Source organism: Papilio xuthus, unplaced genomic scaffold (assembly GCF_000836235.2).
Source record: "Papilio xuthus unplaced genomic scaffold, Pxut_1.1 DF829758.1, whole genome shotgun sequence".
In the NCBI taxonomy this organism is placed as follows: domain Eukaryota; kingdom Metazoa; phylum Arthropoda; class Insecta; order Lepidoptera; family Papilionidae; genus Papilio; species Papilio xuthus.
The window spans coordinates 2434415-2460054 of record NW_013528891.1 but is presented as its reverse complement, the minus strand read 5'-3'; the positions used below and the strand labels follow the sequence as shown (position 1 = coordinate 2460054).

General features: G+C 32.7%; 3 protein-coding genes across 4 annotated transcripts; 2 read left to right on the top strand and 1 right to left on the bottom strand.

Moving 5' to 3' along the window:
• The first annotated feature begins 1223 nt into the window (after nt 1–1223).
• Nucleotides 1224–25436, top strand: Cbp53E (Calbindin 53E). 2 transcript variants are annotated; one of them, XM_013327052.1, is made up of 12 exons: nt 1224–1415; nt 7152–7237; nt 16949–17038; nt 17651–17737; nt 18477–18533; nt 18898–18981; nt 19669–19724; nt 20735–20780; nt 21633–21644; nt 22750–22806; nt 23348–23419; nt 23491–25436. In XM_013327052.1, exons 1-12 carry the CDS (start codon nt 1268–1270, stop codon nt 23641–23643), a joined length of 948 nt encoding a protein of 315 aa, XP_013182506.1. In that variant the 5' UTR covers nt 1224–1267; the 3' UTR covers nt 23644–25436. The 2 variants fall into 2 exon arrangements, with proteins under 2 accessions (XP_013182506.1, XP_013182513.1); XM_013327059.1 differs by lacking the exon at nt 21633–21644.
• LOC106128611 (probable salivary secreted peptide) lies at nt 9098–10231 on the top strand. Its single transcript, XM_013327079.1, has 3 exons — nt 9098–9198; nt 9597–9733; nt 9971–10231. Exons 2-3 carry the CDS (start codon nt 9597–9599, stop codon nt 10200–10202), a joined length of 369 nt encoding a protein of 122 aa, XP_013182533.1. The 5' UTR covers nt 9098–9198; the 3' UTR covers nt 10203–10231.
• On the bottom strand, nt 10639–11866 carry LOC106128600 (uncharacterized). Its single transcript, XM_013327068.1, has 3 exons — nt 11770–11866; nt 11231–11364; nt 10639–10929 (listed from the first exon to the last, which is right to left on the bottom strand). The coding sequence occupies exons 2-3, from the start codon at nt 11362–11364 to the stop codon at nt 10698–10700; spliced, it is 366 nt and encodes a 121-aa protein (XP_013182522.1). The 5' UTR covers nt 11770–11866; the 3' UTR covers nt 10639–10697.
• Nucleotides 25437–25640: the final 204 nt, after the last annotated feature.

Genomic DNA, 25640 nt, shown 5'->3' with positions numbered 1-25640 from the left:
TTCAAATTCGCTGACCACTTAATTTAAAAAAAAATATGTAATTCCCATTTATTGTTAACCTTACTTAAGTTAGGACAAACAAATATAACTTACGCTTGTAACCCAGAGGGGTAGACAGAGAGCGCGGACCAACATTTGGCATGACCAAACGAACGTCCGAAGTTTACTGTTTACCATTTCGGAAAACGGAACGTGACGGGTGACGCGTCGCTACCTTTTTGCCCCGGGAATGCATATGTCACGATTTCCTTCACTGTAAGAAATGTCGGATAAGGATGCCTCTTTAACTTAGGAATGAGAAAATAAAATAAAATTGTTACATAAAAACTTTAGAGATTTGGCAAGGAAAGATAAAAGTTGTATGGACATATATTGCGAGACAGTCGTAAAGCGAAAACTTATAGGTAAAGTTTCCAATATCACTTTCAAGGTCGAACGTGTTTTTTTCGTTATCTAGATTTGTAGAGTAAAAGAAGAAAGAAAACAGATTATTGATGATAAAATTTCATTTTCTGGCTGGCTGCTTTTTTGGCATTAACTTTTTCGAGAAATAAATAATTGATCATCATCATCATCATCATCAGCTCACTATACGTCCCCACCGAGGGGCTCGGAGCCTACCCTAAGTTAAGGGTGATTAGGCCATAGTCAACCACGCTGGCCAAGTGCGGGTTGGTTGACTTCACACATATCTTTGAATTTCTTCTCAGATATGTGCAGGTTGCATCACGATGTTTTCCTTCACCGTAAGAACGTCGGATAAATGTACATATGTAAATCGGAAATCGAAAAACACATTGGTACATGGTGGGATTCGAACCCAGGACCTGCAGATTGCAAGTCGAGTGCTTGACCCCTGAGCCACCGACGCTCTTCATAATAATTGATACAAACGAATATTTAGAATTACAAAATTTTGAGGTTATAAAAAAATGTCGGCAATTATAAATTAAAATGCGAAGCTTTATCAAGAAGTTACAATTGTTCATCAAATTATTTTAAGCTATTACAGATACAAAATAATTTTTTGTTTTTAATTTATTGAACATTTTTTTGTTACAGATTATCCGTATGGAAGGCGTGTTAGAAAAATAAGTGAAAACTTTTTAATAACAAATCGACAATAATTAAAGCCAAAAAATATCTGAATGTAGATATATTTTACAAAGAAAATAAACAATTAATATATTGATAAATCATATTTTCATACATTGACAATTAAAGTGTAATTTTTAAAGGTTTACGAAAGATTATATTTCTTGTAAAAATGAGTTTTGATTCGACATCATCAAAGAAGGTTAACTTCGATAGAGCTAATAACTTTATGCGTCAATTCAGAGACCCTGATTCAAGAGAATTGAAGAAACTATCAGCTAATCAGTTCATGGAGGTTTGGAGTCATTACGACAGAGATGGTAAGTTTTTAACGAATATTTTTTTTGTTAAGCTAATTTGATAAACTGAAATTCGCTAAAGAAGTTTCATGAAATTAGAATATATTATACGATTGTTGGTGCAAATACTGTTTATAAAAAGAGTGAGAAATATTGGATATAAAATTTGAAAATTAAAAGAAATTCTAAAACAAAAGACATTCTAAAAAGTACTTTTCGATTTCGAGACATAATAAAATAAATAAATTCCAGCTTGATACCTTCACGCGTTTTTGAGGAAAAGGATCTTGACAGTGATCCTATAAGGGTTCCGTTTTTTTTCCTATGAGGTACGGAACCCTGAAAATAAGACATTACTCTAAATTACAAGCACTGATTTCCCCAATTTACCCTTTTACCTGTCACTTATATTTCACAGAACATAAAGATATTAAAATACTCATCTAATTTGTAGAGAGGTACTGAAAAGCTTTTAGGACTGAAAACCGCAAGGAGCTTTTGTGTAACGCGAATTTAATTAAGCTTCAAACTGAAAGCCGATTTACTAATATTTAAAATTAAAATATAGTTAAAATTGTAATATTATTATAGTAACATAGTTCAAGTATTTTTAATTATTTTTTAATTTAATTAACCAGCGCCTGATATTTTCCTAACCTCAAATAGAGTTTTAGTTTTTCTCTTTCTTATTATGTTATGTTAGTGTATATTAGAGGAAGTTTGAAAGTAGCGCTAGTTATTGAGAAATTGAGGTGTAAAAGATTTATTGTTTGGATATGTTATGCGGAGGGATGATGATGATATAAGCAAAAAAGTAATGAGGTTGAATGTGGATGACTACAAAGGTAGACGAAGACCAAAAAAAGTATGAAATTACTGTATGAAAAAGGATATGCGTAGGTAGGGGGTAGATTCCGATATGACGGCTGATAGAGATGTATGCAGTAGTAGTACATACTATGACGACCCTCAATAGGGATAAGGGCAGGTTGATGAGTTAGATTTTTAAGGTTACATTGTTCAAAATACTGTTCATAAAATTTTAAACATATTCCAAGTAATTTAATCAGACTTCTAGACGGTACATGTTACGTGTCTCGTGAAATTAGTTACATTTAAAATGCCGACAGTGACTCTAATTTAGTTATCTCGTTGTTCAAAAGTTCAGCGACAAATACTTATTTATGTTTAGGTATTTTACAATAGATTTAAAGACCAAACCAAAAACCAAATATAATACACTATTTTTTATTCGTTATTCGTTCGTTATAGATGCGTGAAAATTATTTTGTAATTAGAATTTAGAACCAATTCGAACTTAAATTATTGGGTAACTAAATTAAAAGAAAAATTATTGCCTTTGTATAAAGATATAGATAAACTTCCTGTCGGCCGCGACTCCGTCCGAGCGGAATTTAAAAAAAAAACTTTATTAGCAGCCAATGCGTTCTACCAGAATATATTTTTCGTGGGTGCCAAATTTCATCAAAATTCATTCAGCCTTTTTGGTGACACTCTAAAACAAACATCCATCAATCAATCCATCCATCTAAGCAACATTTTCGCATTTATATAATAATATTACAAAGAAATAAGATTTATTTATACTTTAAAGTTTATACATTCAAAATAACATGTAGACGAAATAAATCTTAAGTTCAGATGACAGCTTTTAATGTAATAACACGAAGCATGAATGCTTTCAGCGTCACTTGAATACGTCGAGATGTCAGCTAGGTATGCGAAAATGTCTTGCAAATGTAATTCTCTAATTACAGAATCTCTCTCTAGAGACAGAAAACAGTACATCAAGGCTGTTTTCTACGCTGTATTTTACACGTATTGCTTTTTTATATTTATGTTGTCAAACGAACAAGCTGTTCTGGAGTCACCAAAATAGCGAAGGTACCGCTGACCATAACTGAATAATGGCGACTCACATAAACACGACACCTGAAATTGTAGATGCATTGTCTACCTTTAATAGAGGCTATTTAATCTTCCTCTGTCTAAATCTACTTTCCCTTTACAACATTTCCTTACATTGGCATTGACGCATAGATGAAGGCATTCTCTCACCACTAAAAGATTGTTCGCGGTATTTTGTAAATTTTCCTTTACATTGATCGAAATGTAAAAACAATAAGAAATCTTTAATAAGTTGGGATTTAAATTATTCAAAATTTCGTGAGACATTATAACAAACTTATATAAAAACGGCTAAACACTCACGTATCGCGGCAACGGGCGTCCACGAAACCAGTCCCACTCACTTGAAACTTGTCGGTGCCGCCACCGGACGAATATACGTGAGTGTTTAGCCTTTTTTATATAAGTTTATATTGGGATTTATAAGGTCAAAGCCCTTCTTAAATTGTAACAACAGTTCAAATGTAAACTCACATACAGATAAACATACATGTGCGAGAAAAATGTGGCACAAAATACTACGTCTTATAACCAGTCCATTTGTACAATTCAATGAGAAAACAATCTTTATCCAACTAAATATTTATATACAAAGTAAATGAAATATATAAAACTTTTATTCACCTAACTCTAATACTTATCGTGTACTTTCCGCTCGACGAGACAGCGACTGTAATAAAGATTAATATGAAATAAAACAAATAATAAAATACCTCTGCCGCAGAAAACAACGAAATAAAACAATATTCCGGCAATGTTTCTATTGTATTATGAGAATAGATTTAAATCATTGAATAAAAAAACAGTGTATAAAATACTAACAACTACGTTTTGTTTTGAATAACACGGAACGATATTCATTACCCAGTTTTTTGGCGTGTTTTCAACATTAATTTTTACATTTGTTAAATTATTAGTAGCTTATAACTATTATGTCATTACCATTAAAATCTTTAAAAAAATAAATAATCTTTAAAACCTAAATAACTGATTGACTTTTAAAACAATACGAATCAAAACATTCGCGTCGAAATCGGTAAAATTTTTTAGGCTTTAGGCAGAGACAATTGAACTGTCATACATACAAACCCATATAAAAGATATACATACGTATCTGTACAGAATATTAACCTTATTTTAAAATAGTCTTCTCTTAGTCGATCAAAACATACAGTAATCTCTTGAAAATTAAATATAGAAGGGTCTAAGGCACTTCGTATACAAGGTAAAGTAAATCGTCGAATCGCAGCGATTTTAGTAGCGAAGCGATTCACACAACACAAATCATAAATGTGAGTTAAAAGTCCGCCATTTTGAAAATAGAAGTCGCTGCAATTTTCAAAATGGCGGAGCTACACAGTTGACATGTAGGCGATATGCCTGCACTAACTAAATAGGCGACTTGATACTCGCGACGTAAAGATTTTATGTTATTAACAAAGTTTTACATTGCCTTGGGTACGAAGAGCCTTACGTAACTTACGACCAAAGGTATTTATTAGTTAGTTTAGTTGTCCGACTGAGCATTCCCTACGGATGCTAAATGCTGTTATTCCAAATCATACTAACCTGCCTGCCACAATAATACTAGCTTCTAATAACAATTAAAATTAAATATGAATGCAACAGATATTTAGTTTTATTAAAGACATCTAATGTGTTTCCCCTACCGTAATCTAATATTATAAATGTCTATGTTTGGATGGATGTCTGTTTTTTTTGAAGGTATCACGATGAAATTGGCATACATATAAAACGTAGTCTGGGAGAACACATAGGATACTTATTATGTTTTTTTTAATACCGAGCAGACTCGCGGGCGACAGCTAGTAACGTAAAACGTTTTTATTTCTGTGTCTCGGTGACAAAATATGTTTTCGTATTAATCTTCCAGCTGTGGAGACCCACTTTAATAGTACCACAGTTGTTATAAAAATCGATGTTTTTTTTTCTTTAAATATATAAATTTTTCCTTAGTTTAATGATTTTTATTTGGTACATCTATTTTTATTTTCAAATAGGTATTTATAAGTACCTGAAATCTATATATATATAAAAGAAAGTCGTGTTCGTTACGATAGTCGATATGCCTGAAAATTGGTGAGGTGAGCTTAGAGCCAGGAGACGGTCATGGGATACTATTTATTCATTTCTTTTTCTAATTTATGCATTGAAGAGCTGCTTTTTATTTAACTTACTTATATTATAAATGCGAATGTTTAGATGGATGTGATGTGGATGGATGGATAGGTGGGCTACACTAATTAAGTTTTTTCATATACCCACGCGGACGGAGTCGCGGGCGACAGCTAGTATGAAATATTATTAAATCCGGACGACAGTTTGAATGACCACTTGTGACCGTTTCACCTCTTGAATTTGACAAAAGGATCATCATTGGAGACTACAACTCTGTTATATTTTCACGTAACATAAAATAAAATACTTGTAAATAATGTACTTACGTTATTCCAGAATTGTTAAATTATTTATCTCTTTTTTCAATATGTATGAGCGAGATGACAATATATTTGTCAGTTGTTATGGCAGTAAAAAATCGCAGTACGCTGTTGTATATCATTGCTTATTGCAAGGCTAGAATAATAAAGAAAATATCCACGTTGACAAACAATATGAAGTAAAAATAGTCCGACAAAAATGTGAAAGCTTTTTTCGTTAAAGTTTATTTATTTAGCTACGGCCCATACTGGCAACATTTGCCGCGATATATGTCCCCATTTCTATTCAAATGAGGCAATACATAGCCTCTTTGTTCCTTTATTTATTTAATAGCAATTTACAAGTCTCGCACAACATAAGATATAGATTATAGGCGTTAATAAAAATACAAGAGATTAGGTAAATTTATGTAAAACTTGTTTGAAGGAGAAAATGTCGAGTGACTTTTCTTGCAAAAATACTCTGACGATATTTACGAGAAACTAGATAAAAGCAATACTATAGTTATACAGAATTATTTCTCGAGTTTTAGATGCTTAATGCAATTTTAGACTTTTGCTTCAGAATAGTCTATGATTAAGCTTTTGTCTTTAACCAAAGCCAATTAACGGTAGTTAGTTAAATTCAGTATTTAGTTAACTATCGCTTAATCTCAATTGATAGTTGCCGGAACGGTAATTAATTCAGTCTCAAGCTCAATTAACCTTAATTAAGCGTCGAAGCAGAACGGAAAAGCATTTGCGTAACACTCATTTTAATACCTTAATAATGCAATTATTAACTTACACGTGTTTTAAATAATAACAATTAATACCTATATTTTAAAAATGTATGTTAATAAATCAAATCGATACCTTTATTCAAAATTAATAATAAATGAACTTATATCGTCTAAGGCGTGTTAAATGATAAAGAGATTTGAATTAATCGAAATAATCCCGGCTGGCCAGTGACGTTTTACGACAGAAAATCCCTTACAAAAGCCGCCTTGAGCCGACGTTAATTATTTAGTTAATAGGATTCCAGAAACCAGTTCGTTCTCAATGTTATAAAGCAAGTCTGAAGGAATAGGGATAACGGAAATCAGTTGGGACTTATTCCAGATATTTCAGTGTAATAATTAGATAAAACTTATATTTTCTATGCCAATTTTTACTTTAAATATTAATATTTCTTAATAACTTATAAAAAAATATAGCAATTATTTTCTAGGTCAACATTTGCTCTAAACATTCAACAAGTTGATAACATTTGTACTTATGTAAAAAAGAGATGTCAATAAGAGCTTTCATTCCATAAGCATAGTATTACGATACTGTTAACTTTCTCCTTGTATGTGAAGAATTTTTAAATATCATTATGTTGCAGGTAACGGCTACATCGAGGGAACCGAACTGGATGGCTTCTTGAAGGAGTTTGTGTCCAGTGCCAACTTCATTGATGTCAGTCCTGATGTGAGTACTGATATTTTTATTTATTAACATTAATTACAAGCCCAAAACGATATTTACACAGGACGCCGCGTAAGCTGTTACAGGAAATTATTTTCATATCCACTTCATACTTAACCGGCTTTACGTTTTTTCTCCTTACAGTTTAAAAAAGAAACAAAAAAAATATTGTGATTTTTTTTTAATTACACAATTTTTAAATAATAAATATATTGTCGTCCTGTATACTAAATATAGATTAAAGATAACAATTATTATTTTGATATTTCCTATCTCTTTCACAGTAATGACGTATCATCCGGTTTCCAAATTCCACTGATTTACATCTGTGCGAGATATGATAAAATTATCGTGCATTTCCACAGATTTACATTTGTGCGGATAATATCTTCGCTCTCTCTCATTTTCTTTGACAAAACAGAGACAAAAGTATATATTTTTTTCAAATGCGTCTGCGGTAAAGACCTTTACAGACACATATTTTTCTTTGTCCAAATTCATCCATTATCAAAACTTTTGACACTTCGTAACCATATTAACAATATTTAACTCTTGCACACTTTTCACTTTATTATATTTGTAGATTAATTATTTGCTTGTCAATCGTAAATTGGTACACATTTGCCGTTGACTTTAATCATTCTACTTGGACAAAGAAGAACATGGAAGGCGGGTAATAACATAACCTCATTTCTTATATCGGCCTCTGTATTACCATCAACACTTTCTTCCACTATACCGTTAATTAAATCTGTTTCATTTGAATTTGCTTGATTTACAATTAATAATAAAGTACAATAAACTAACACACAAGTAAACATTATGACAATTTTCGTAATACTGATATTTTGGTGAATAAAATATTAAAAGCATAAGTGACAAATCCATTAATTTTATTGCGGGCACACCCTAATGACAAAGATATTAGATCGACATTCTACTTGTTTTAGACGAAACATGGACAAATTCAGAATTCCTTAGTATATGGAGTACAAAGGTATAGAACCGAAGTATGGATTGAGTCTGTCTCTCTCACCCCCTACGCGTAAGGGAATGAATTCATATATGACGGCTGATAGAGATGTATGGAAGTAGTAGATACTAAGCCGACACTCATTAGGGAAAACTACAGGAATATTGAGTACAATAATTAATTAATCGACTACTAAAAGAAAGAAAGCATTCTTCGCTCGTTTCGAAGTTCCTGACAGTTAATTCTCTCTGTTATTCGTTTGTATCACCAACGCTACAAAGCGCAATAGTCAGCACCGAAATGGTGAAAATCAAATAGGCACAAAATACCACGGTTTGTAGCCTGTCCATTTATAGAAGATAGAAAGGGATTAAAATTACCCTATTAAAATGTTAACTGTGGTAGAGCCCGCTTTAACATCTTCGCAAAAATTGGTCCGGCTCGCCCGGTGAAATACCACGACCACACAGAAGACAGGAGTCAAGTGAAAGCAATTCCGCGATTCGTCTGATGCGTTCCGGAGGCCTAATTTTAGTCCTCTTTACCTTCCCATCTTTATTCTTATAAGGAAAGGATGGGAAGTGGAAGTGGACTTACCAGAGAGAATGCATGGGAAGGGAAAATATTTTCTTTCTATGCATCCTCTCCTCCGTCGATTACAGGTAGACAACGCATATGCAATTGCGTATGTCTATGGGCAACGGTACCATCGCTATTTCAGTGATTTCAGGTGGTCGCTCGCTCGTTTGCTACCATATGATATATAAAAAAAATGTATAATAATATAATTTGTTTATTATCATACAGTTGATTGTTATTATCTTGGGGCTTCCAAGTAACTTGTTTAATTATTTTTAAATTGGTGAATCATTGATAACGATTATCACTACTATCATAATGTGATCAGTATAAAACTTAACTGTTTCGTTGATGGAATATCATTTTGTTTTGAAATATAATTGCTATTTGGTGATAAATATAAAAATTCAAAGTAAGTATTTACTTATTTATTTCTATGAAATTTACTGTAATTCTGTGCTTTTTTTGCTATGATTTGCGTTTTAAATGATTTCAACAGCATCAATATTCGTACGTATTTTAAAACATGGAAATATAACTTACTAGATAAATCTTAATAAGTAGCCTATGTCTACATCTATGCCAAATTTCAACGAGATCCATGCAGCTGTTTTAATATACATTCGAACAAACATCCGTCCATCTAAACATTTGCATTTATAATATTAGTACTCGTAAGATACATCGATTGTTTTCGGGAATTCAAACTCGTGTTTTACTTAAAGTTGCTATTTTTTTTTGTTAATATTACTTTTTAATATTAAATACTTGTTAATATTTGAATTTTAATATTATTGTTCGTTTATTCAGATGAAATTAGTACTATTATTGACCGTGCTTGCTGTTGTCGCATCAGGATTCACGAATAGCGCGTCTCTTGACTACTCTTCTTCAAGAGCCAATTTATATCTTGGTTATATAGGTGCAGGTGATCGTTTATTAGCAAGGTATAGTGTTACTGTTACGTAATGTTATATATGTTATCGAACAATTGTGAATATCGTCTATTTATAAACTGACTAATCTATAAAAAAATGGTGAAACAATGAAAGGAATAATTGACAATATTTGATGTCACATAAAAAAAATGTTTCTATGATTTTCTCAATTGGCTAATAACAAATTTTATAATTAAATTAAAAATATCTTCGTTTTTTATTATTAATTAATGATGTACTTTTTAGTTCTACAGTCCAAAAGAGGGCGATAGCGAACACTATTCAATCACAAGACGTAGCATACTACGGGAATGTAACTACCAGGATATCAGCAATCCGAGCGGTTGAGATAGGCATGTCCCAGCGCGCTAGACCACGCCTGATCTCTGGTGGCATTGGATGGAGAAATGCGACTGTCAGATTAGAAACTATTAGAGGCGGTGGTTTCAACTATAGAGTTGAATTCTGGGGGAGATAAAGTTGTAAAATTTTCGTATCTGTAAGATTAATTTTATTGATAAGTTAATAAAACGATATTACATTAAATACTTCTTTTATTTCTAATAATGAGAAGAAAATGGGTAAAAACTAATTGCGTATATTCAACGCAAAGAAATCTTTTTCACCTTATAACTTTAGTAATAACTAGCTGTCGCCAGTGTTTCCGTCCGCGTGGAATTTAAACAAAACTTAATTGGTAGTCTATGTGTTCTTCCAGGCTATGATCTACATGTATATCAAATTTCATCGACATCCGTTGAGCCGTTTTGAAGATACCTTCTAACAAACATCCACCCATCCCGTCTAAACATTCGCATTTAGTTAGTAAGATTCGTTTGGTTCACTTTTTTATTTCATAATAGTCACACATCAATATGTATTCCTGGTATAAAAGGTAATAAAAACACAAAGAATCGTAGCCATTCTGTAATTAACAAATACTTGATCGTATTAAAAGTACATTTTAATAAATCTATCGTCCCCAAATATCAATTACGTAATAGTACCCATAGCCTCTTGCGGATTGTACCCTTATAGTCACATTGTTCCCACCAATTCCCCCCGCAATTAACCAAGGAGTCGCCCACTGAGTGTATCCAATCTCCACCACTTGGATTGCAGTGATCCTAGTAGTAATATTACCACGGTAAGCTACGTCCTGACTCTGGATTGTATTAGGGATCGCTGCTTTCTGAACGTACGTCCTAAAAACAAAAAAAAAACATGTAAGTCTTTGAGGTTGTTCGGGTCAATCAGTCATGTTTTAGTAGCAATGAGATAATCAGCTCGCAATATGTCCCTACTGATTGACTCGGAGCCTACCCTAAGTTAAGGGTGAGGCAAAGTAAATGTACATTGGTAAATGGCAGGATACGAACCTAAGACCTACAGATGACAAGTCAAATGCTTAACCCTTAAGCTACCGACGCTGCATTTAGACTAAATAACCCAAAATTAAAGGTCCCAGCAGGCTAACGTAAACAAAAATGGGGTATCTTACAATACCTGTTTAGCAATCTGTCACCAGGGCCGACATATCCGTAGTATAGGCTTGCTCGGGATGTTGGAGATTTGACGATAGATGACGTTGAAACTGTAGCTAGGACAGCAAGCACGGCACAGACCAGTACAATCTTCATCTATAGAAATAAATTAACCTAAAACTCCTATTCAAGGACATGCGATGTTTCGTTACACGAGAGAGAAAGAAGATATGACGTCATTACTGTCATCGTTTCCCTTAAAATTCATTTTTAGTATAAAGTATAATTTTCTTCACGCTGTCACTAATTTTAAAGTATACTTTTAATTGAGTTTTTTGTTTAAAATATATTGTTATCTCTGATTTATAATGACAGGGATGACGATATGTTTTATCCAGTCTTCGTGAAAATGTTCTTAAATGACACTTTTATATGTACACAGGACTAACAAATTAATTTACGTTAAAAAGTAATTTGAATATTTGAATCAAATTGAAACATGTAGTTGGCAGTTGGTAGTATATGTTAAATATTAAAAAAATACAATATGAAAGTACTTACTATTTCTCCTTATGTTAGTCACAAGTTAACAGTCGCTCAGTGAATAATCTGGTACATGTGTCATCTTCATACTTTCATATATAAGAAACATACAGATAACAATGATAAGAAGATTATATATCAATGACTAACACGCGAAACAATAAAACAAATATCTATTCAAGGAAACGCTACTTCCATAACTATGTCAGCGACCGATTGTTAATTTCGCAATTATATAAACAGACTATAATTAACGTAGATTATTTTGCAACTCACGGGCTCGGGGGAACTAAGGACTAGATCTTAGTCAACCATGCTAACCTAGTACGATTCTCATAAAGCTATAATCTGCCTTAAACAAAACTGATAGCAGAAATAAAACATAACATTATCTCAGCATATGTAAATAGATAGCGTACTAGCTATCGCCCGCAACGTTGTTCGCACGGAATTAAAAATTACACTTAATGAGTAGCCTATGTGTTCTTCCAGGCTATGTTCTATATCTGTGCCAAATGTCACCAAGATCCGTTAAGCCATCCATCTAAATATTCGCATTTATAATAGTAGTAGGTTAGATGGAACGTTTCATACCATTTTGACCTCTAATCTAGAGTCGATTTAACCCACAATGAGGCAATTTACCCCAACAAAAAGCCTCCAGAGGCATTTTACGCCTTATTTTTGCTCCGCTTTAAGTATTTTTAAATCTATGGATATTTATGATTTTAAAAACTTTATCTATATATATATAAAAGAATGACGTGTTAGTTACACTATTTATAACTCGAGAACGACTTTACCGATATGACTGAAAATTGGTGAGGAGGTAGCTTACAGGCAGGAGACGGACATAGGATACTATTTATTCTTCCTTTTTTTAATTTATGCCTTAAAGAGCTTTTTGTTGAGATGGATGTGATGTGGATGAATGGGCTACACTAATTAAGTGTTTTATATACACACGGACGGAGTCGCGGGCGACAGCTAGTTTTAAATAGAATACGTAATGAAAATTGAACAAACAAGCTCTTATATTTGAAACAAGTTTTAGTTGTAGCACTATGAAACTAAATAACATAGTTACAGGCGGCCATTTTAGATTTGATCTTGGCAAACTTTTGCACGACTCTCTTGCAATTAAGTAGAATCCATGACTTCATTATTTATACGAGGTTTTGCTTTCGTAATGTTATTTTTATTTATTTATTTGTAAAAATCTTTGTTTTAATCTTACTAATATTATAAATGCGAATGTTTGGATATGTGAACTGATGGATAGATGTTTGTAAGAAAGTATCTTTAGAAAGGCTATGGATCTTGCTAAAATTTAGCGTATAGAACATAGTCTCTTATTTAATTACATGCGGACAGAGTTGCAGGCGACAGCTAGTTATATTATAAATGCGAATGTTTGGATGTATGGATAGATGTTTGTTTGAAATTATCATCAGGACGGCTGCATAGATCTCGCTGAAATTTGGCACAGATGTAGAAAATAGTCTGGAAGAACATACAAGCCACTTTTTTTTCCGCAAGGAAGGAGTCGTTGGCGAGATCTAGTTTAGTATATTTTAGTTGAACGCAGACAAAGGTTCTCCTATGGTGATTTTAATATGAAAATTTATGTGTTGACAAAGTATATCTCCATTACTAAGAGTTGTTATGTTTATTGGCGGGAAGCCAAACGACTCTGGGCGGTGCTAACACATGGCGGTGGCATGACAAATTACATGAAAACATACGTTTACAAATTCCATTGTGTAAATATAGTATAAAGAACATTATCATATTAATTTATATCGAATTAAAAGCCTAAAAAATAAGTTTCAAGCGTCTAACTGAAAAAAAATGACGATATTCCCATACTAATTTCCACCCTCACTTTCAACTCTTTACAACCCCTTTTTCGGATTAAAAAGTAAGCCTATATCCTTCCCCAGGATCTAGTCTATCTGTGTACCAAATTTCATTTGAATCGGTTCAGTAGTTTTTGCGTGAAAGAAGGACAAACAGACAGACTTTTCGCATTATTATTAATGATAAGGATTTTGAGTAACAAACGTATATCTATTACGCATCTAAGGCTTTATTGTTAATGTAACTTGTTATTGTTGAATAATAAGTATCCTTCAGACCGTCCGTTTGATGAGAGAATATTTTGAATTCATTTGTAACTTCGCAAACAATTACCTAATGTATGGAGCCGGCGAGGAACGAGTGATTCATACACAAATTCACAAACAGAATAAACACGCCCACGTTAAATAATCACTAAGGGTTTTGCAAACAGAATATTATGTATTTTATTCATGAACCTAAAAAAACATACAAAATGACTATTTAGTAAAACTTCTCGTAATGGTTTAAATTTTTAAACAAAGAAGTAAGTTTCTAGAAATAAGATTTTTTGTATTATAATTTAGCAATTGAATAAGCGACCACCTGAATTCGCATAAATAGCAAAGTGACCGCTACTTATACACTTCGGTGATTGCAGATGCGTTACGTACTTTCAATCGACCGAAGAAGGGACGCACAGAAGTACGATATTTTCCTTCCTATGTGTCCACTCCACTGTCAAATCCACTTCCCCTTCCCTAACAAAAGTGCGGGAAGGAAGGTTACCATTACACGACTGAATGCAGCAAATAGACAAAAACTTACTACTACTATTATTTGTTTCCAGCCAATATGGCTAGTCAAATTAAAATCTGACTAAGTTTACAACCTATCAGTAACATATTACAAGGACCTTTCAAGCGATACGTGCGCAGTATACGAGTGTAGAAAACACAATAAATAACATTAAGTGTGTTACCTTGAGTTCTCATAGCAAAACAAGTGTACAGAATTATATTGTTATATCTATTTTTTTAATGTAAATGAAAAGGATGACTATATGTTTTGTATCTGCTGTGGAAACAACTTACGAATAAAATCTGACGGTTCATTCGTGCGTAAACAACGCTCTTCAAGATGTCTATATAATAAAATTGGCTTTGTTTTATGATTCCAGTAACTATTTAATGAAATTCTTTTTTAGATTGAAAATAAACAATTAACCAATTAATATTATGACTTTAACGTTTATAATTAAACTAACTGTGTCCCGCGACTCGGTCTGCCTATGTATTCTTTCAACCTATATTCTACATCTGTGCAATATTTCATCAAGATCCATTTATCTGTTCCGGACACCTTCTAAAGAACATCCATCTCTGTTTTTTTTATTAAAGGTCTATAATTTCATATGACAAAAGTAAATATTAATTTTTCTATTTTCTACTTCAGTCGCTACAAAAATAATATCGAGATTAATTCGGTCTAAAACTTAACTCTGGGTAAATTTATCGCAAAAGTCTGCTCGACCGGCGACCGGCGACCGGCGACCATCCAATTTTACGCAACATATACCGATGTGACTTTCGATTATTAACACGCATCACTTTAACGAAAAATCTCGTATTATTTCTGCCAAAGCATTTGCCTTTATCCGTTTATTCCATTAAAAAGATAATAGAAGCCAAATACTTCAACCTAAAACATGCTGGACTATTAACGATTTGCAAAGAAATTGACAAACGCGCTGTCAGATTTGACGCGGTTACTTGCACCCGCGCCGGACGCATCACACGCACGGCCCGCAACGAATTTTAGTTTGCTTTGTATGATTTTACATAACGCTGCATACATCATCCGCACTGCATCGAATGGCAAAGCGAATCCGTTTAATCCGTGCACGCGATGCGTCCGGCGTGGCCCAATGGACGCGTACCTTTAGTGGACAATAATCGACTAAATATTTTACAAAAAAACTTTCTATTTTTTTGATTAAATAAATACTTAACTGTAGTTAACTTTAACGACAAACAACTAGTTTATTTTATAAACAACCCGCTGTCGCCCGCGACTCCGTCCGCGCGGGATTAAAAATAGATGTTGGCCGATTCTCAGGCTTACTCAATATGCTCACAAAATTTCATGAGAATCGGTCAAGCCGTTTCGGAGGAGTATGGGAACGAAAATTGTGACACGAGAATTTTACATATAAGATTAACGTGGAATATATTTGATGTATATTGATTGAGCACTAAAAGCAATCGAAGGTAGGAACAATGCAGCGATACATAATAGCTGTAACAATAGGCCTCGTTCAATCAAGTCAAATTGCGATTGCAACTGATCGATGCTTGGCGGACTGCCACATGACATTGTTAAAACTTATTTATGCCTTGGAAAGCAACGTTGAGCTTTATAAAGTTACTAGCTTTTACCCGCGACACCGTCTGCGCGGATTTAAAAAAATCTTAATAGCCTATGTATTCTTCTAGATTATTTTCTATCATTATGCCTAATATTACCGAGATTCTTTGAGTCGTTTTAGAAATACCTTCTAACAATTATCTATTCATCCATCTAAATATTCGCATTTATAATATTAGTAAGATCCGTTTTGCCCGCGACACCATCCGCGCGGAATTAAAAAAAACATAATTAGTAGCCTATGTGTTCTTCTAGAGTATGTTCTACAACCCTAATTTTACCGAGGCTCTTTGACGGCTCAAAGAGCCTTTAGAGATACCTTGTAACAAACATCTGTACAACTTCCTTCTACCTTCATTCCTTCTATACCTTCTAAACTTTTGCATTAAAAAATTAAAATTTTAAAACATTTCAAGCTAGTACTAACAAACTTTTCACTAAACAAAAGTGCATATAAAGTTCTCTGACATCCTCGTTGTTCAGATCTAAACTAGCTTCTAAAGTTTCTTACTTCACACTGAGAATTCAGAACACTAAAGTTGGATGTTCTCTTCGTTTACATATTAATGTTTGATTAAAACTTTCCATTTTGAATCTTGTAATAACGTTTATAAGTATTTTTTCTTTTTTTACTCATCTTCGTGAAAAGGCAAAAAGCAGTTACTCTTTTTATAGATAACGTTCATATTAAAAACAAATGAAAATACAAATATACTTTTTAAATAAAAAGGAGGTGGTTCTATATTAAGCTGCATTTATATGTTTATAACCTCAAAATTTCACCTGGGGTGAACTGATTTTGATTATTCATTTTGTATTCGATAGCTTGTATTTTTACCTTTGACGTTTAAAACAAATAACAATCCTTCTCAGTATTGCAAATAATATAAATTGGCTTTATTGGTATTCATAGATTTCAATTGATTTTCAGGCTGTATCAGATTCGATGTTGGTGGAACTGAAAGCGTGTTTCATGGAAGCGTACGATGACAATCAAGATGGCAAAATTGATATACGAGAGGTACAAATAATATTCTATTAAAAACACAGAAAACCGTAGTTTTCTGATATCAAAATCTTCGTTGAAAAACCTATTGTTATCTCTGTTATATCAAAGATAATAACAGGGATGACGATATGTTTTATACTTTATTTTATATATATTTCACTTGATTACATCGGAAAAACATTTAATTATAGTAAAGCAAAACACGTGTAAATAAAACGAAAATTAACCAAACAAATTGTCCTGTTTTCGAAGTCTTGTTACGAAATTGTTTCCTGGAATGTACCCAATTCTTACCAAATTTTTGGTTAATTTCGATTAGCCTTTGCAGTAGTATTACATGCGATAGAAAGATAATTCTCCCGTTTCATCAGAACAATGTCACAAATTAGGATTCACAAATTATGTATTAACTTGCTGTCGTTGGGGACTCCATCCGCGCGGAATTATAAACAAACATAATAAATAGCCTATGTGTTCTTCCAGACAATGCACTATATGTATGCCAAATTTCATCGAGATACATTCAACCGTTCTGGAGATATCTTCAAACAAACATCCATCCATCTAAACATTCGCATTTATTATATTAGTAAGATGTAATAATTTACACCGTACTGTTCGCAGCTCGCTCAACTACTGCCTATGGAGGAAAACTTTCTGCTACTATTCAGGTTTGATAACCCTCTAGAATCCAGTGTGGAGTTTATGAAGGTACTTATTTAATTTAATTTTATTCACCTCTACTGCTGTAACTGTCGCCTCGACTACGTCCACGCGGAATTGAAAAGAAATTGACCTATGTGTTCTTCCAGACTTTATTCTACAATTGTGCCAAATTTCATCAAAATCCATGCAGTTCCGGAGATACCTTTTAACAAACATCCATCCATTCATTAGTAAGATAATAAAGAGGTTAGTTTGTTTGCATTGAATAGGCTCCGAAACTGCTGAACCAATTGGAAAAATGCTTTCACTCTTGGGTAGCTACATCATCCCCGGGTGACTAACAGGCTACAGTTATTATTACATTTTTTTTAAATACGGGCAGAGGAAGTCGAGGGCAACTGATACTTATAGGTAAAGTGCTAGTTTTGTCCCCCTTAGTTTTTTGGATTGACACGAATAATATTTAACATCATAGAAATATTTTATTATACGATACTAGCTGTCGCTCGCGACTCCGTCCGCGCGGTATTAAAAATAGATGTTGGCCGATTCTCAGACCTACTCAATATGCTCCCAAAATTTGATGAGAATCGGTCAAACCGTTTCGGAGGAGTATGGGAACGAAAATTGTGACGCGAGAATTTTATATAGTATAAGATAAAGACCAACCCGCACTGGGCCAGAGGCCAGACTAGTCACCTAGTCACCCCTAACTAAGAGTAGGCTCCGAGCCCCTCGGTGGGGATGTATAATGAGCTTATGATGAATGACGTGATGTACACAGATTTGGCGTGAGTACGACACGGACGGCAGTGGGTACATCGAAGCAGATGAACTAAAGGTGCGTTATTTTACTTAGTTTAATTTGTCATATTATGGGGATTAGACAAATTGCATTCGCTTCGTAGCGATTCCATAACGAACTTCAGAATGTATGGAACTGACGCGCGTCAATCACATGACTTATCGATAATTATTGTCAGTTCTATACATTTTTGAAGTTCGTTATTGAATCGATTCGGAGTGAATGCACTTTGACTAACACCCTCTCTTATTTTGCAAGACAATAAGATTGATATTGATGGATACATAATATCAGCACCCATAATCTTTATCTTAATGCCTTTTTACATACCGAAGGTCGGTTCAATATGTACTTACTCTCTTTTATTAAATCCTGGTGTAAGCAATGGTGTTGTTTTCAGAATTTTCTTAGAGACTTATTAAAAGAAGCTAAGAAAATCAACGACGTATCGGAAGACAAGCTTATTGAATATACTGACACAATGGTGAGTCACGTTGTCTAACCGTAGGTTTCTTAGGTCAAAATATACATTGTTATAAACTGATATATAAACACGGCTAAACACTCACGTATAATCGTCCGGTGGCGGCACCGACTAGTTTCGAGCCCATCGAGGGCCCTTAATTAGGATGAGTGGTACTGGTATTATTTCGCGGACGCGGCCCATCGCTCACTCGCTCACAGTGGGCCCCCGATGGGCTCGAAACTAGTCGGTGCCGCCACCGGACGAATATACGTCAGTGTTTAGCCGTGTTTATATATCAGTTTAGTATAATGTCTCACGAAAGTTTGAATAATTTAATCCATTGTTATCTCTTTTTTATCAAAGATAATGAAAGGGATATGTTTTATACAGAGATTTCGGTCTCAGAAACCAAAAGTAAATTACTGTTTAATTAAGCAATTAATGTCTCTAACTTAAATTAAAAATGTTTTATTTATTATTACCTGATGTCAAATATCTATAGATGTAAATTTCAATGGTACTATAGTGTGTCTATTCAAGATAGATTAGTTCGACAACTATGACAACCGTCCAAGAAGTACAATATTATTCCTCATACAAAATAAATTCAATATCTTATAGGCGGCAGTTGTCAAACTTATCTTAAACACACTATAATACGAATATTTATAATTATATTTATTTAAAATTGTCTTCATTTATTAGCTTCAAGTGTTCGACTCCAACAAGGATGGTAGACTACAGCTGTCAGAAATGGCAAAGTAAGTAATATATATATAGGTAATAACTATGATTTCATTCTATTAAAAACAGGAAAATTTACTACGATCCAATGTCCTAAGTTAACTATTATGTTCTCTTTAGATTAATATTATTACTTAACTTATAAAACTTGTACTTACGCAATTTAACTTATAGGAAGTCATTACCTCCTTTAATACAGGGAATATCGGTAAAGCCCTTCTTGAGTTATAAATAGTGTAACTAACACGACTTTCTTTTATATATAGATATAGGAAGATGTACAAAAAAACTATTGAAACTTAACTAATAAAATATCAACTAAAGAGAACGAATATATACAGCTTTGTTTAAAATAAAGTACCTGGATGACCCAGCTTTGATTGGTATTTTTTTTTAAATTATGTTCTTTGTAAATTATATTTAAGTACGAATTACTAATAAAATGATGAAATATGAATAATATTTTTCGATCTTACCGATAGAAAAAGTTAAGTTTATGTTTAAGTTGATTATCGATAAAACACGAATAAAATGACATTTTCTAAAAATGATTCCTAGCTAGATTGATTTATGGCCCCCGAAACCCCCTATATACTAAAATTATGAAAATCGTTGGAGCCGATTCCGAGATTCCAATTATATATATACAAGAATTGCTCATTTAAAGATATAAGATAATCCGGTTAGTTCTTGATAATTTGAAAGCTTTTATCGCGGCTATTCGCTGGCTTATAAATTATGTCAGCACTATAAAAGTGAATATCAATATCTAGATTTAATCTCTTCAGAGCCGATCAGGCAAATTTAATTAATGCTCTATATGAAGCTTTGAACAATACGTTATAATTTCATATTATCCGGGAAATAGAGTAAGGCAGATCAACCACAAATAAGTAGTCTACTTTTTTTTTAATTGTTTAATATTTTTTTTTAGATTAATCAGCTGTTTTGTGAAATTACAAAAAAGGTTAGGTTTTAGGTTATTTTTTGTTGTGCAGGTTATTTTTTAATATTTATAATTTTCTAGGTTATTGCCCGTTAAAGAAAATTTCTTGTGCAGACAAGTTTTTAAGGTAAATATTCTAAAATTAATCTTTTCAACAGAAGACATTGAACATTTCCATATCGTTTTCATATCAGCTTGTTTACATTTAAATAAATTAATAACTGAATAATTTTATTCTATGACATTTTACTTGCATGCATTTAAATATCGTTCAGTTATGATAAATTAAAAAAAGTAATGTCTATTATTAACAAAAGAAGTGTTTGTATTTTACTAATTTTCATATATTTCGATAAATACTTAATAAAAATAATACAATGATTAATCTTCGTAACCTCTCATATTATCTGCATGGCTGCTTTAAAATTTTCTCATTTACACGATATATTAAGTTTGCGTTTCCATTTTCCACTTTATTAAGCTTCGTGACGCTAACATAATTTTACAATAAATACATCCATTTTATTTCATTTCTCAAAATAAAATCATTTGAAAAGAATAAATATTTTTAATGTATCTTCTGTATTGATTACTCTTTGATCAATAACGGACAGAATAAAAAAAAATAACCGTTAACAAAAAACGGTTATTTCATGGTTCAAGCTCGTAGCTATTATAAAAGCTATCACACATTTATTAGTATCACTCATCGTCATTTTAATAACTATATTTTAGTTCTACAGTGTAAAAATCTATCTTAATTTAGCGTGCCAAAACCAACCACAGAGTATACACTTCCTTTAAATTAGTAAAAGCACAGATGATATAATAATAGTCAAAGTAACCTGTTAAATCTATTGAGCACATTAGAATGCAATACAAACTAATATTTAAATAACGCATGGCACTTACTCTTTGTTTGCCTATCTCTATCGTCTATCCTAACACTTAGCTTGTGTTCCGCACTGCGCACTACTAGGAGGGCATAGAGGTGAGTCCTCGTAGCTTAGTAACTATGCAGTATTAATTATTGACGAGATATTAAAACATCCTAGCCACGTCTTAAAAATTATTTTTGGTGCAATCTTAGTTTGTAGTGTTTGGATATATCTTGGTTTGGATATTATATATTATAAAAATTACGGTAGAAAAAGTATCATAAGATATACTAGGAATTAATTTCGCTTACAACTTAGGATATCGTACGTCAAATTGTCACCTTAAGCTATGAGCCAATATGTAGGATGATATGATATAAAATTCCTTGGCTCTACGTACTTAAACAATAATACGTTAAATGCCACATTGTGTGTCGAATTCACTTTACACTACTTGATATTACTGACATTAAAGTGTTAAAAAAAAAGTATTCCCAATACGAATAAATAACGAAAAATGTCAGTTTCGTACTTTAATAAGATAACAGACTGGCAGTTTGTATATCGAAAGACACTATAAATAAAGGAAAACCTCGCTCGAATCATGTCACAAAACTATCTATAATTTGAACGATTTATCGGATTAATACTGTCTGCAAATAAATTGACTTTTTTAAACGAAATTAGGTTTTCTTTTTACGAGTATGTTGTACTGCATAGTTATTAAGTTATTTTCTTATTCTATTAAAAACTAGCATTTTAGAAACAATTAGTGATTTTATAACTTTAATAAAACATTCACAGCACTAGTTGCGATCCTGTTAAAACTTATTGTTTACGTTTCTATCTTTTTTAAATCTTAGTTGCCACTTATCTGATAGAATTGAAGAAAAGTTTATAACTATCGTAATTAAATAATAATTTTTGTTATTAAAATAACTGTCGCCGGCAACCGCGCGGAATTAAAAAACAAAAGCCTACGTGTTCTTCCAGATAATGTTCTACATCTGTGCCAAATTACATTAAGATCTGGTGAGCCGTTCCGAAGATACCTTCAAACAAACATCCATCCATCCATTTAAACATTCACATTTATAATATTAGTATGAAGTACGATTATTTCATAGCTAGTATCAACACAATTAATTAATTATATTACTTTAAAAGTAATTATTTGGTGCATTTTATATAAATGTTATGACATTAATCTTCTTTTAGGGAGCTACTAAATTAACAAAAGACGACATCGAAAGAGTTTTCTCACTATACGATAGGGTAAGTATTTTAAATATTATGCACGTAATCATACATAATACAGTCAGACCTGGATAAGCGAGATACCTCTATAAAAAGTCATTATCATGGCCGAACGTACGACCTCCATAAGCAAGAAATTTAACAGTTGTAGCCAGCAACAACGTCTGTTACGCTATTGTTAGTGCTATTGCACTGGACGAACACATCCGTGCAACATACGTGTCGTTTATGTCTTCTGTGTAGGCGTGGAATACCACGACCACGCAGAAGACATGAACGTCATAACCACACATATGTTGCGTCAAATAGAACCAATTCAACTTTTCGTAAGATGAATATGCGTGCCAAAGTAAAAAAAGTAAAATTGACAAAAATTTTACTCCTCTTTCTCTCCCTCCCTTTTCTTATAAAGAAAGAATGGGAAGGGATTGGGTTTGACGGAAGGGAGGATGCATAGAAAGAGGAAATCTCTTTTTGTACGTACTCTTTGTACTCCTCCGTCAACTAAAGGCAAAGGTTTGCTGAAATTGCATTTAAAATATCCTTCAACAATTTCCAGGATAACAACGGCTCAATAGAAAACGAAGAATTGCGTGGATTCTTAAAGGACTTACTGGAGTTAGTGAAAAAGGTAAATTTCCTTATTGTAAAAATATTGTTTTTGTATATAGTTTTTTTAATTAATATGGCGTTTATATCCAGGATTACGACGCTCAGGATCTTCTCGAATTTGAGGAGACAATACTCCAAGGTGTGGAGTACAGTAGTGACGGCAAGATCAGCAGGAAGCAACTCACCATGATTCTACTTGCTCTTGCCAAACATAACCAGGAGGAGGAACCTTCCACACCGTAAGAACACTGCACCTCACATAACACTCCGTCCTCGACTCGCGAATTAATTAGACATGACGGTCTCTCATCTGGGAGTGATCTCTCACACAAAACGATGTAACGATTTTCTTTTATATATTGTAAAGTGGCATACGGTAACCTCAATGCGCCACCATACACACAATTGCAGATGCGGTGCCTACCTCTTATAGATAGGAGGACACGTACAGACAGAGAATATTTTCCATTACGATAGTAGGAGGGGAAGGATACATCCCTAATCAAATCCATGCCCCATCCCATCCTTTCCTTATAACATAAGGATGAGAAGAGTGCTAAAATTAGACTTCCGAAACGCAAAAACAAAAAAATAACAAAAAAAAACGAATCGAGTGGACACCACACATTTTAACATCAGTCAAGCCTTTTTATGTGTTCATGACTTTGTGACATGGCTTGATGCAAATTAAAAAGTGACTTCATTCTCTTAAGCTACGGTTACAATACGACATTATACAATCAGTTAATCTCTTTCCAAAATTATTACGACACGATAATTTGTCGCCTAAGCCGTTGTGTAAAAATCTGTAAACAATATAGACATTAATGTCGGACGTATATTTCGTAGTCTAATCGTACCTTAAGGTCACAAAATATGTCAAAATCAGACATTCGTGCACATTTCCTTTAAATATTATATTTGAATTATAAAGTTAATCGTTTTGTGTAAAAGATTATAGGGTCGAAATTATCATTATTATTTATAATTATTTTTATTAACGGCAGATTATTTAACCTTAGCTTTATTTGTTTATGTATAATTCATTACGAACCATCTAAAATTATCAGTCAATTTCCTGTGCCGAAAAACTTATACAAAAACAAGTAGATTGTTATCTCTCTTTTTTTTAAGAGAAAGAAAGGGATAACTATATGTTTTTGGATGTGTCCCCTAAAATGGTTTACGGAAGGATGGTAAGACAGAAAAATAAGGTTATTTATTTATTACAAAGTAATCTCAGCCGCAAATAAATAAAAATAGTGAGATATAAAAAAAAACATGTTGTATAAATGTGTAGAGTAAGATTTTTTACAATGCAAGTATTAGTAGTAGAAAATCTTTAACTGGTAACACCAATTCTATTCCGATTTTAAAAAATCGTCACCATCTTAATGCCAAATCATATGCCAAATATTAGATATTATTTTTTTAAACCACACCTGTTGTACAAAATTGAGATATCATAGAAAATTCCTACATATCACAGATTTATTTTTGAGTCAGATTTTTCTTAAACATCAATTTCTCGTGCCATTTTGAAATAACTAGGTTATGTAGTGATTTAATTTAAAATCTGATGTTTTTTGTTTAATATTTTACGTAATTTTTAAACTAAAAAATGATAATGTTGCCATTAACGGACTTTAAAATATCCAATAGGATTTAATTAAATGAATGGTAAAGAAAAAAAAATATCTTGGTATAAGTAACAAGCCCTAATCAACAGAATAGTTTTTTTTTTAAAGAAACAAGACAATATAGAAGAACAAAAATAAATGTTGTTGCTTATAAATGTACCTAAATGTATAAGCTTTGATGTGTGTAGATGTGTGATTATGTAGGCTGCGCCCTCGTAAAAGTATATTCTTCAAATCAAGATCTCAACTTTGTAACTAAACTTTATACGTTTAAATAGCTAAAAACAGACAAGGTATCAGACTAACCGTGAGTTTTTGAGACAAAAATCCCCGTTTAAAACATATAATTTTCTCTTTTTTGTCAAACATGAAAGACAGAGATGATATGTTTTATACAGAGACCAACGGTAAAAAAACGTAAATTTAACTGTTTTAAATTAAACTATAGACGCAAAATTATTTCGAAAACAAACTTTTTGTTACATCTCCACACTTTACTGTGTCACGATTTCTATTAAGTATCTGAAAATACAAGATGGCCGATTCTTTAGCAAATGACGTTTGTTTACAAAGAACAGATCTTGATTTTAAGTAAAATGT